We start from the raw sequence: 13,920 nt of genomic DNA, 5'->3' as shown, positions 1-13,920 counted from the left end.
TTATTATTAACCTAATACATCAAATCAAAAAGGTAATATCCAGCAATTCAAAAATCTCTCCAATGTTTCCTTCAGTGAGGAAGAAATTAATTTTTTAAATAAAGGTTATAAATTTACCCTGTCTTCAAACGTTAATTTACCAAAACTTACATCCAGAAAAACTGACTGGTGTGCTTTATGGACTGGTGGAATCATTGGTCTTCTTTAAAAACGATGCTGGTCAGAACGTTACAGTCAATGGTGACCGCTATAGAGCCATGATTACTGACTGAACCATGATGTGCAGGAGCTGTGGTTTCAACAAGACGGCGCCGGCGCAACATGTCACACAGCTCGTGCCACAATATAGCATAGTTTACAAATATTGCAGAAAAGGTAGATGCAAATATTGTAGAACTAGAATTGAACAGAAAAATAGAAATTAAAATTGCTTATGTTGATGTATTGGAGTACAATAAATTAGTGGGAAAGAAATTTAAGGTAATTTTTAATGAAAATGAAGTACAAATAAAAAGTTGAGATTGTACGGTATTGGGAAACAAAAAAGGATGATTATTTATGATTAATTTAGAATTTGAAACAGACAAAATGGTTCTGAGTGCAATTCAAAACGATATTTGGCATAAAAGGCTTGGGCTTGGCACGTAAATAAAAAGGGATTGCAAATTTTGAAATTGCCTGTGAGTCATAATCGTTGCTGTGTGTGTATTCAGAGTAAAGGAACCTGATTACCATTTATTAAAGAAAATAAAACAACAAAAGAAATTGGTGAATTAATTCATTCTGATGTACAGGTGTCCCGTATTCTTTCGGATCATTCAGAGCATTATACGGTTGAAGAATACATTATTCTGAATCCAAGCTGTAACTCTGTCATTTACATTCCGATTTTCATGAGTGAAAATTTTCATGAATTTTTTCCAACGCAAAAGCATACGGAGCAATTTGAAAAACAAACAAAAGTTGATCATCGCTTAGTAGCATGAATCATAGTATTCATCAAACTATTTCATTTGATACCTTAAAATCGGAACGTAAATGACGTTACAGCGTCATGAATTACAGCTTGGGGCGTTTTTTGTGTGACATCCTGCTATATATGGATCAATAAACCCAATTACTAAAGACGGGTGTAAATATTTTCAAATAATTTCAGATGATTATTCTCATTTTGGAATGATATTCTTATTGAAGGACAGAGAAAAAGAACTAAGAAAGTTAGAATAGATAATGGAGGTGAAATTCTCAGTTCAAGATTTAAATTATAATGTGAAAGAAAAGGAATTGAAAGAGAGTACACATAGGACTATACTGGATATATTCAGGACAATATTTGTTAAGACAGGTTTGTCTAAAAATGTTTGGGGAGAATTGGTAAGAGCATCGATATATGAACTGAATCGATAACCAACTGCGCGCAACGATAGAATTCCTTCTGCAAAAATTTGGTATGGTGAAAATGATTTGAATAAATTAAGAGTATTTGGAAGTAAGGTATGGTACGCGGTTATCCCTAGAACAAATAAATTGTAACCTAGAGAAAAGTTGGGAAGATTGGTTGGATAGTGCAGCTGGCTATAGAATATGGGACCCGAAAAAGGACAAAATAATAATGTCGCGAGATGTTTTATGCGATGAAACATGTATATAACATAAAGATAATGTCGATCAACAGAAATAACGGACAAAATTGAAAGTGATAAAAATGAAGTGAAAGTGAACGAAAAATCAAATGAACAGATTGAAGAATAGATGAAAAACAGTGAAGACGAGGAACGAGAAGAACAACATAAAAACATACAAGATCTGGACGTTCAGAAAGAAACCAACTTATCAACTCACAAAGAACAAGAACATGGACAATAGTAAATATACCGAGCGAAGCCAAAGCAATAGATACAACATGGATATTTACTACAAAGAAAGATGGTACAAAAAAGGCACGGCTAGTTGGCAACAAGGTTTTCAACTCAAAAATGAGGAATGGAATTCAATATACGCCCCAGTATCCAGGATAACATCAACGATAAGAATGTTTATGGTACATGCGATTAATAATAATTGGCCAATAAAACAATTAGAGCATTTTTAAATGGTAAACTAACTAACAATGTATTTATAAAGATACCAGAAGGAATAAACCAGGAAAAAGGAAATGTGTTGAACAAGGGCATAATATGGACTTAAAGAGGCACCAAAGTGTTGGGATGAACAATTTGATCAATGGATTCAAAAAATCAATGTATGATTTGAGTCTATACGCAAAGAAAGATGTGTACACAAAAAACAATAGAAAGGTTAAAACACGAATTTAAGGCAAAACATGTAGGAGGAAAATTTAGAAAAGAATATATTGACAAAATTTTGAAGAAATTTAATACGACAAACCGCAAGGTTAAGAAAACGCCAATGGAAGTAAAATATCAATTTGAGGAAACAAGGAAGGACAACCTTATAGAGAACTTATTGGAAGTTTATTTAGTATATAGCAACCATTTCAACAACCGACACAAAAACTTTAAAAACTCCCAAAATGTCGTAATATTTACCAAAACTACCCTCGTGATGTCTTCACTCCACGAGCGAACGAAATTAAAGAGAGCGAGTTTCCAAAACTTTTCCCAAAATATATCAAAAAAAATCAAAAGTTAAACCGATCATCCGCGACCTCTCATAAGGAATAGGAAAAGTGAAAGGAGTAGGAATCTCGAATTCCGTTGCTAGAAACATACAAAACAATAAAAGAATATAAATAATTAAATTTGAATTAAAATTATTTAGTAAAATTAAGATGATTAAAAAAGACGTAACAGAATGTTGTGTTGTTTTTAATTTAATTTATAGTAGATATTAGATTTTCGTTTCGGTTCAATGTTACAAAATATGTTTAAAAACAATAATATTTTATTTATTTTAAAAGAAGACAATATCATAGTGAAGGTTTTTGAAATGAAATGTTTCTTTAATGTTTTTTTGTACTAAAATGTATCTTTTAGAATAAAAGTTAGGTTAACTTTTAATAGAAGTAAGAACAAATAAAGCTAATAACAATGGAAAGATTCCATCAAAATTCGTTACTAACCATAGTAGATAAGTAAATAGTATGAAAGGAAGCAAATCTATAAATCATTAATTCACTTTACTCTAAGACGTTATTGCCGGTTTGAACTCTATAAGATTTTTTGTAGAATGAAGAGAATGAGGTAGGGGTACGCAGGTAAATGGTAAACAAAGTCGTTTTAGTCGTTGTGCGTCGAATACCAAAGAAAGGGTATTTCACCCGAAAATATGCGTTGTAATATCGACAAGTTGTTAATTCTTTCATCAATTTTGAGAAAATTATTTTATTTTTACTCATCGGATTGGTTGGTGTTGTGAGTGTGACGTCATATCGAAACTTTTAATTAAATTTTCCGTAAGTTTTTCACTTTTGCGCACTTTTTTAACGTTACTCTAACGGCGTATTCAGGTCATTTCCTATCGACTAAAAAAAAATTCATTTCGGTGGTAAATGGGAGGTTGGAGTCCGATCTGTAAAAACTCATTTTAAGGAGAGTTTACAAAGGTTTTAGTTCAAATAGAAGCTGTTCTTAAGGTACCGTTTCTGATTAGTAGGGTCTACTAATTACGATGTTTGAACTCCAGGTCATTTTCTAATTATAACTTTTACGAAGAATGGTTGAAAATTTCTGGAAAAATTGGCAGAAATTTTAAACAATTGTTCCTTTCTGCAAGCGACTGATCTTGTAGGTTTCTTTTGTTTTATTTAGGGTAATTTTGTATGTATTATGTTCCTCCCATCTATGGATGTCGTTACCCCATTTACTTATTTTTATTAATTTTTCGTGTTGATTCAAATTTTAAAAGTTAATTATTATTTTTTTTCTTCTTCAATCTTTAATTTTGTAAATTTATTAGGAAATAATTTAGAGAAATTTTAGTAAAGAGACGTCTTCCTCTTTATCACCAGACTTCGTAAAGAGAAGAAGCGTGAGTGAAAGTTATTAGTTCGACATTTTGGAATACGACTTTTGTTAAGTTGAATTTAAGAAAAACACTTCTTCAGAAACATGGCATCCGAAACGTCAAACATTTTTTCAAAAGACGCATAGCTTTACCCGAAAGCCTTCGTACTTATATTATCAACCTTTATGAGGAGGATATTATCAAACAAATTAACGATCTCGACAACTTATGTACAACTTACAAGGATCGCACTTACATATATTACCTACTATTAACTTAAAAATATTGTAAATTGCAATAATATTCTTTATTCAGATACTCATTTTTGGTTCTGAAAAGAACCGGTTGTTGTTTGGTAGGGAGGGGGATGTTTATATCGCCATTTATTTGGAACTTGTGTACTTAGTAACAGCCTTGGTGCCTTCGCTTACAGCGTGCTTTGCCAATTCTCCAGGTAACAGAAGTCTGACGGCAGTCTGGATTTCTCGACTGGTGATCGTTGATCTTTTGTTGTAATGAGCCAAACGGGATGCTTCAGCGGCTATCCTCTCGAAGATATCGTTCACAAAACTGTTCATTATACTCATAGCTTTGCTCGAAATACCGGTATCGGGATGAACTTGTTTCAATACCTTGTAAATGTAAATAGCGTAGCTTTCCTTTCTCTTGCGTTTCTTCTTCTTATCGGTTTTCGATATATTTTTCTGCGCTTTACCCGCCTTTTTGGCTGCTTTCCCACTAGTTTTCGGTGGCATTGTTGTTGTTCGTTGATTAGTTAATAAAATTTATCGGCGATAAGACTATTGACAGTAACGACAGTACACTACAGTAAGTATGCAGTGTTATAAAAATGGCCTGTTTTTGCCGTTTATAAAGTGGTAGCGTCGTATCAGTAGGTGACGCCTCCCGTTGCTACCGCTTGGCTGACGGCCGCTATTGGTCGAATCGTCGGCGCAGTTGGGTATATATATTTGAAAAACCTGTATTCCGCTCAGCTCTGTATTGAAACGTTGTCGACAACGATATCGTTTACATTGAAACATTTTGTTGAAGATTTCGGCACGCTACCAAGTCAACTAATTGTAAGCCATGTCGGGTCGAGGAAAAGGTGGAAAAGTTAAAGGGAAAGCAAAGTCCAGATCCAGTCGTGCAGGATTACAATTTCCTGTTGGTCGTATTCATCGATTGTTGAGGAAGGGCAATTACGCGGAACGCGTAGGGGCCGGAGCTCCCGTATATTTAGCGGCCGTAATGGAGTATTTGGCAGCCGAAGTTCTCGAGTTGGCCGGTAACGCTGCGAGAGACAACAAAAAGACCCGTATCATCCCTAGACATTTACAACTGGCCATACGTAACGACGAAGAATTGAATAAATTACTATCGGGAGTGACGATTGCTCAAGGAGGTGTACTTCCGAACATTCAAGCTGTTTTGTTACCTAAGAAGACCGAGAAAAAACCTTAATTTAGTTACAACTTGGCCACACCATATTAACAAAACGGCCCTTCTCAGGGCCACAAAAAATATAGTCGAATAATGAACTATCGATGCCTGCTGCGGTGGTGTAATTGTATCAAGTTTTTGAATGTAACAGTATTGTTAATTCTAAATAACTCTTAAGTGATAAACTTACCGAAAAATAACTTTCGATTTTTAAAGTTTCGATGTGACGTCATCAACAACACTGACGACGTATTTTCACAGCACCACGGTTAACACATCTTGCGCGGGCACTTTGCCGCCAAAGTGTTACCGTGTAGCGGGCATCAATACCATGCAAAACGAGTTTAGTCGCTTAGCGCTAAAGATGTGAAATCCGCGCAAGATGTGTTAACACTGGTCGTATTAATTATTTTTTCCACATCCACGCACACAACACCAATAAGTAAAAATGAAACTTGTTGATATATACTATGACGCATATTTTCGGGTTTTCGACGTACAATGACTAAATCGTCTTTATTTACCGTCTACCTGCTTGTTCGTGTGGATCTGCATGTTAAAGTTTTTTTTTTCAACGGACCATCCAACCCGACATTTTCAGGTAGATGGTAAATAATGACATTCTAGTCGTTGTGCGTATTTCACCCGAAAATATACGTTGTAACAAAAACAAATTGTTAATTCTGTCATATATTGTTAACGTGTTACGTATAAGAACGAACGAACACCCTACTCATAGATTCTTCGAGTTTTGAATATAACAAACAACATGGTGTTTTTTCATAAGTTATAATAGTTAAGATAAGTTCGTTCCAACCGAACAACCGTACAAATTTGCCCCGTTCCTGTACGCGTACACGACTAATTCACGACTTTCTTTTGCGCATGTTCGTTGGAACGGAACCCTGCCGAGAATTGGCGCTGCAAGCACAGTTTACCATTTTAAACGAAATTCATTTACTTATTTTTTTAACAATAATGAACTAAAAAAACGTAATAGCGGTAATAGTAGAAAAATGAAATAAAGATATGCATGTGTTTACAATTATTTGCAATTATTTTTCTTTTTTTTTCTTCCTCCCTACATAAACTGTTTTAAACTCAAACTTATTATATTTTTTTTTTCTGGACGTTTTTGCAATACAGAATTTTATGTATTTTTTTTTGTATTTTAGCGAAATAAAGATATTATTATTATTATGTGTTTACATATTTATTGATTAATTTATCTATAAAAGTTATCATAAAACATGCATAATATGAAATAAAAGTTGTTAAAAATTTGTTAAACAAAATACCCGAAACATGTAAAAGAATAGAAAATAATCCAAATATACGCTTTCATAGTAAACATAACCATAACAGATACTAACAGACAGGCTGCACAAATGGAAAAGATCCGAAATTACAACCACCATAAATTGTATACCTTCGCTTCTCTGCGGTTAAGGGTATTTAACCATTTCTACCTAAGACGAGACCGAGAACCCTGCATAGTTTAGAAAGTCAGGAAAGTCAATGAATTTCTTTGAGTTCATTATACTTAACTGTATTGGTCAGTAAACTATATAATAATAATATTAATAACATCGAAAACGTAAGCCTAAAGGCCGAACTAAGTCAGAATCAATATCTGATTCTTCTAAATTATGCATATGCCGTGCACGATTTGTGTGAACCCAAAAGATACCTCTTTATTTATGACTTGTTTATGTGCACCATCATAAAACTATTGCCCTTTCTATTGTTAAGGGTCTTTTACAGCCGTATCGTAATTCCGGATCTTGGTGTGGACGACTATACATGAACTTGTCTGACGGTCGTTGGAATATAAATCAGAATAACATAATATTCTGTGGTTGGAACGCGACAAAACGTCGCGGACCAGTCCACGGTTCAGTCGGACCGTGGCAGCACCTTTCAACTGAGCAGGATTGCGGCCGTCAATTGGTAGTTTGAAGTGTGGTTGAAACGAACCTAATACATGTACATACACACATACATATGTATGTACGTAATTGTCCGGATTGTATGTGAAAATATTCTTTATCTTTCATAAATATAGTGGTTCTGAAAAGAACCGGGTGGTCATGTTGAATATAGAACAGTCGTCCTCAAAATTAAAATAGGTACATAATTTAAATTTCTTAACCCCCAAAGCCGTAGAGAGTACGACCTTGCCGCTTAAGGGCGTAAACGACGTCCATAGCAGTGACGGTTTTCCTTTTTGCGTGTTCAGTGTACGTGACAGCGTTCTTGGCAAGACTGCCTCCCCTGTGGCGGCGGCAGCCAAATCATCAGGCCGCACCGCCTCCCTCGTGAAGGCGGCGACCAAGAAACCAGTTATTGGCAGAACTGCCTCCCCAGCGGAGGCGGCAGCCAAGGCAGGTATATCAGGCCGTACTGCTTCCTTAGAGGATGCGACGACCAGCGCGGCAGGCCGCACCGCCTCCCCTGAGCAGGTGGCGACCAAATGCACACGTAAGGTTAGTACCGCCATCCCCGAGAAGGCGACAACCGAAACAACCCCCGTCCTTGGCAGCACTGCCTCCCCAGTGGAGGCGAAAGCCATAGCACCATCAGGCCGTACTGCTTCCCTCGCGGATGCGACGACCAGCGCGGCAGGGCGCACCGCCTCCCTCGAGGAGGCGGCGACCACCTCCACTCCGAGGTCATTCGCCGAGGCGTTGGCTTCCATCCCGGCGGGTAAAATGGATGTCGACGTGGCAGTCGGTCCATCCAACGGGAAAAGAAAGGCCAGTAGCGACCTGGAGGACGAGTACTCGGAGGCCGTGCGTCCTCGATTGGAACACGTTTCCAAGCGGGTCCCCCCGGTAATCCTTCATGCGAAGGAAAACTGGGATTCCATTTCGGCGGAGATGGCGAGACTTCGGATCGCCTTTTCGAAAGCCAGAGCGGTTCCGCAAGGAATCAAGATTGAGCTCCCCACCGCGGAAGCCTATCGCGCCCTGGTGAAGATGTTGATGGCTGGTAAACACCAGTACCACACATTCTCTCTACCGGAGGAAAAGCCGTTAAAGGTGGTTTTTCGAGGCGTCCCTACCAGTATCGGGGAGGACAGCATTGCTGCCGACCTGAGAAAACAGGGATTCTGGCCCGATACGGTAAAACGTATGCGCCAGGGCTCTGAAAGGAGGCCGATCTCGTTAGTCCTGTGCGTCTTGAAAAAGACCGCGGACGCCAAACGGATCTTTGACCTCAAGACGGTCATGGCTTTAACCATAACTGTCGAGAGCGCCAAGAAGAAGACGGAAGTCGGCCAGTGTCATCGCTGTCAGCGTTACGGCCACTCCCAACGAATGTGCAACGGTGCACCTCGTTGCGTGAAGTGCGCTGGTGACCATCCGACGGCTTCCTGTGCCAAAGCAAAGGATGCGCCCGCCAAGTGCGTCCTTTGCGGTGGTCCTCATACCGCCAACTACAAAGGGTGCCCAAAACACCCGAAGGCGGCGGAAACGAGGGCGCCGGCGGCAGCCCCAAAGGTCAAAGCGACCGTTCCCCCGAAAGCAGCTATTCAAGCGCAAAAGGGGGACAAAAAGGCTCCAGTAGTCGCGGCGAAACCCGTGAAAGCGGTTAGTAGTCAGGCGAAAAAGCCGAAAGGCAACGCTAACGTTGCCCCCAAAGCGAACGCTCCAGCTACCAAGGTAGTTCGGAAAGAGGTCGCGGCGCCCAAAGCTAAGCTCAACGAGCCGAAGCAAAAGGCGACCGACGACCCCCCGAAGCTGTCGAGGTCGCAGAGGAGGCGTCACAATAGGAGGCTTCGTAAAAGCGGGTCGATCGCGGTGGCTGAAACACCATTCCCGGTCAATGTTGCGGCACAGGCGGCGGTTGAACCCCCAACCGACCCCCTCGTCAACATACTGGCGATGATGAGCGAGGTCATCCAAATCGACAAATCCGATAGGGACGCACGAGTTAAGTTGTGCGTCCAAATCATGTCCGAGATGATGAAACTCTTATGATGACTCATCGAAGACCGAGAGTACCGCAATCGCTTGAGTTGGCTTATTGGAACGCCAACGGCCTTGTCTGTAAACAGAATGAACTTCGCGAGTTCGCCGAAAGGTACGACCTTGACGCGATACTCATTTGCGAAACCCATCTGCGAGCGGGCGACAGGCCACGGCTGCCCAATTATCGCTTCTATCGAAACGATAGAGTTGGAGCAAGAGGCGGCGGGACAGCCATCTTTGTAAGGACCAGTTTGGATCATTACGAAGATCTGACTCCCCCTCTTCAACATCTCGAAGCTACTACGATTGTGGTACGAACACTATCGGGGTGCGTCCGCTTGGTCGCCGCCTACAATCCGCCGAATCGGCGGTTGTTGGAAGACGATCTAACGGGTGTCTTGGATACGGACAAAGGCGTGGTTATCGCCGGCGACCTAAACGCTAAGCACCCATCGTGGAACAGTCGGATCGCAAACGCGAACGGTAAAATACTGCGGAGTTTTACCGACGAGACGGGCATTGTCACCGATGCCCCCGCCGACCACACGTATTACCCGTCGAACGAAGGACAACGATCTGACGTTTTGGACGTGGTTGTAATTAAAGATGTCCGACTAGTTCATAGAGTTACCACGCTCAACGAACTTAGTTCCGATCATCTCCCTGTGCTGCTGCAGCTAGGAGACGTCCCGGACGTTCGCGTCCCGGTTGAACGTTCCACTGTATCGTGGCCGGCTTTTAGCGACCACTTGCACCACAATATGGGACAAATACGACCGATCCACAACGCTCAGGAACTGGATGAGGCTGTTGAACGACTCACGGTCGCAATCGAGGATTCTCTTCGATACGCGACCAACACGATTCCCGTAAAGGACCATCGATGGGTGCTTCCGGCGCACATCAGGGAACTTATGCGGGAGCGTGATCGCGTCAGGCGGACTTATCAGCGCAATTGGGATCCCGATCTCAAGCGTCGCTATAACCGTCTGCGCGGTGATGTGAGAAGGGAGCTCGCGGAGTTCCGATACGCGTCTTTCGACGCCAAACTCGACGCCCTGAACACCGAAGACGATCACTCCTGTTGGAAGATGGTCAAGGTGCTGAAGGGGAACACGACGCGCATGCCGCCCATTCACGGTGAAACCGGAATGGCTTTCACTCTCGAAGAGAAAGCAGAGGCTCATGCCGATAACTTCGAAAACCAGTGCAGCCCGCTATGCGACGATGACGAAGATGAAGATTTCATCGATCGAGTCGAACGCGTAGTGAGTAGGCGGCTGGCCGTAGAAGATCCTCGGCATATCGAGCACGCTTCTCCGACCGAGGTGAAAGAGGCAATCGCGAGATGTAAGTCGAAGAAGGCATCGGGACCGGACGGGATAGGAAACGCTGCTTTAAAGGCCATGCCTTTAAAAGCGGTCGTTTCGCTGACGGGAATCATCAATGCGGCGTTCCGGCTGCGGCATTTCCCTACCAAGTGGAAATGCGCGGACGTCGTCGTGTTACCGAAACCCGGGGCGAACCTAACGTTCCCGCAAAGCTACAGGCCCATCAGTTTGCTTTCTTGTCTCGGCAAGGTATGCGAGAGGATCGTCCAGACGAGGCTACAAAGATCAGTTCAAGATCTTAAGCTCATTCAGGACGAACAGTTTGGTTTCCGACCCAAACATTCGACCGTACACCAGGTACTGCGACTTGTCGAATACATAACCGAAGGCTTCAATCGAAAGCAAAGCACTTGTGCGGCGCTTTTCGATGTTGCCAAGGCGTTCGACAAAGTATGGCATGAAGGACTTTTGTTCAAAATGCTAGAAGCGGGCGTGCCCCTGGCGTTGGTTCAATTGATCGCGTCCTATCTTGGCGGTAGGAAGGCGCGCATCAAATTGAACGGTACGCGTTCGACAGAGCGAATCCTAACTGCTGGCGTCCCTCAGGGGTCGTTGCTTTCACCGATACTCTTTTGTATCTTTGTTAGCGACCTACCCCGGTGCGAGGGCACTCAGTTAGCGATGTACGCCGACGATGTATGCATCTACAGCAGATCTTGGTCCCCCGAGATCGCCGCTCGTAGACTGCAGACAGCATCGGATCAGCTGCAAGACTACTTCGCAAAGTGGCGGGTCAAAATCAACGCTGATAAAAGTACCGCAGTACTCTTTACTCGGCGTAGACAGAGACCCCCCGATGCGTTGGTACTGCGAGGGAACGAGCTTCCCTGGCATTCCGAAACCAGGTATTTGGGTGTCATTCTGGACTCTAAACTAACTTGGAAAAGTCACATCGAGGCCATGGCGAACCGGGCGAAGGTAGCTCTGGTCAATCTGTACGCTCTGATAAATCGCCGAAGTAAGTTGGATCCTCTGCGGAAGATTCGACTCTACAAAGCGGTTATCAGACCTGCGATGACATACGCTTCTTCAGTCTGGGGTTACGCCGCGCACTCGCACGTGCAAAAACTCCAAGTGGTTCAGAACAAGGTCCTAAGGATGGCATTCGATGCTCCTTGGTTTGTCAGTAATGCGACACTGCACAATGATTCCCAGATGGTGACCATCGAGGAATTCATTCGGAACAAAGCCAGTACCGAGTTTACGCGGCTCGAAGACCACCCAAATCCCCTCCTAGCGGGATTAACGGATTACGACGTTGAACACCTTCGCCATAAACGGCCAAGGCTGCTTCTCGTCTGACGATCCGGGAACCCGACTGTCCTTTCCAAATCCACTTCCGATATCGCTAATTTAGCGAATATTAACTAATATATTTTCCGTCTGTTTTAGATCCGATGAAGAGGGTTAAGGAAGATTCCAGGAACCTCAAGAGGCCCGTCAAGTTCACCGTTCATTTTTATAACACTGCATACTTACTGTAGTGTACTGTCGTTACTGTCGATAGTCTTATCACCGATAAATTTTATTAACTAATCAACGAACAACAACAATGCCACCGAAAACTAGTGGGAAAGCAGCCAAAAAGGCGGGTAAAGCGCAGAAAAATATATCGAAAACCGATAAGAAGAAGAAACGCAAGAGAAAGGAAAGCTACGCTATTTACATTTACAAGGTATTGAAACAAGTTCATCCCGATACCGGTATTTCGAGCAAAGCTATGAGTATAATGAACAGTTTTGTGAACGATATCTTCGAGAGGATAGCCGCTGAAACATCCCGTTTGGCTCATTACAACAAAAGATCAACGATCACCAGTCGAGAAATCCAGACTGCCGTCAGACTTCTGTTACCTGGAGAATTGGCAAAGCACGCTGTAAGCGAAGGCACCAAGGCCGTTACTAAGTACACAAGTTCCAAATAAATGGCGATATAAACATCCCCCTCCCTACCAAACTACGACCGGTTCTTTTCAGAACCAAAAATTAGTATCTGAATAAAGAATATTGTCGCAATTTACAATATTTTTAAGTTAATAGTAGGTAATATATGTAAGTGCGATCCTTGTAAGTTGTGTATACATAAGTTGTCGAGATCGTTAATTTGTTTGATAATATCCTCCTCATAAAGGTTGATAATATAAGTACGAAGACTTTCACGGCCGGTGTTAATTAAACTAGAACTAGAACCTTTCGGGTAAAGCCGAGCGTCTTTTGAAGAGATGTTCGTTACCGGAGATGGGAGGGACAGGAAACACGTGATGGAGTCAAACTCTCAACAACACTTAACAGGGTTTTTTATTTAGAATATTTTTTCACAAGATTAGTAGTAACGATATTTGTAATATAATATCCTCTGAGTCGAACGGCCTTCCTGTTTATCCCAGCTTGATGAATTCCAACCAATGGGGTGCGTCCGACCATTCGGCGCGGTCTTCCCAGTGTTCGAAGGGACGGTAACCATCCCCTCAACAACCCCCGACAACCCTCAAGAGCCCATCAGTTTGCTTTCTTGTCTCGGCAAGGTATGTGAGAGGGTCGTCCAGACGAGGCTACAAAGATCCGTTCAAGATCCTAACCTCATTCAGGATGAACAGTTTGGTTTCCGACCCAAACATTCGACCGTACACCAGGTACTGCGACTTGTCGAATACATAACCGAAGGCTTCAATCGAAAGCAAAGCACTTGTGCGGCGCTTTTCGATGTTGCCAAGGCGTTCGACAAAGTATGGCATGAAGGACTTTTGTTCAAAATGCTAGAAGCGGGCGTGCCCCTGGCGTTGGTTCAATTGATCGCGTCCTATCTTGGCGGTAGGAAGGCGCGCATTGAAATTGCGCTTTGTTAGCGACCTACCCCGGTGCGAGGGCACTCAGTTAGCGATGTACGCCGACGATGTGTGCATCTACAGCAGATCTTGGTCCCCCGAGATCGCCGCTCGTAGACTGCAGACAGCATCGGATCAGCTGCAAGACTACTTCGCAAAGTGGCGGGTCAAAATCAACGCTGATAAAAGTACCGCAGTACTCTTTACTCGGCGTAGACAGAGACCCCCCGATGCGTTGGTACTGCGAGGGAACGAGCTTCCCTGGCATTCCGAAACCAGGTATTTGGGTGTCATTCTGGACTCTAAACTAACTTGGAAAAGT

The 13,920-nt window shown here is 42.4% G+C and overlaps 3 protein-coding genes across 3 annotated transcripts; 2 read left to right on the top strand and 1 right to left on the bottom strand.

The window, feature by feature from the left end:
• Positions 1-4,264: 4,264 nt before the first annotated feature.
• On the bottom strand, positions 4,265-4,792 carry LOC139430847 (histone H2B). The gene has a single exon (XM_071198252.1). The coding sequence runs from the start codon at positions 4,719-4,721 to the stop codon at positions 4,350-4,352; it is 372 nt and encodes a 123-aa protein (XP_071054353.1). The 5' UTR covers positions 4,722-4,792; the 3' UTR covers positions 4,265-4,349.
• Positions 4,793-4,972: 180 nt separating this feature from the next.
• LOC139430846 (histone H2A-like) lies at positions 4,973-6,607 on the top strand. The gene has a single exon (XM_071198251.1). The coding sequence runs from the start codon at positions 5,056-5,058 to the stop codon at positions 5,428-5,430; it is 375 nt and encodes a 124-aa protein (XP_071054352.1). The 5' UTR covers positions 4,973-5,055; the 3' UTR covers positions 5,431-6,607.
• A 5,641-nt stretch (positions 6,608-12,248) lies between these two features.
• LOC139430848 (histone H2B-like) lies at positions 12,249-12,784 on the top strand. The gene has a single exon (XM_071198253.1). The coding sequence runs from the start codon at positions 12,327-12,329 to the stop codon at positions 12,696-12,698; it is 372 nt and encodes a 123-aa protein (XP_071054354.1). The 5' UTR covers positions 12,249-12,326; the 3' UTR covers positions 12,699-12,784.
• The last annotated feature ends 1,136 nt before the right edge of the window (positions 12,785-13,920 follow it).

The sequence above is a fragment of the Onthophagus taurus genome, chromosome 7 (genome assembly GCF_036711975.1).
Source record: "Onthophagus taurus isolate NC chromosome 7, IU_Otau_3.0, whole genome shotgun sequence".
NCBI classification, from domain to species: Eukaryota; Metazoa; Arthropoda; class Insecta; order Coleoptera; family Scarabaeidae; genus Onthophagus; species Onthophagus taurus.
This window is presented reverse-complemented; position numbering and strand designations above follow the sequence as displayed.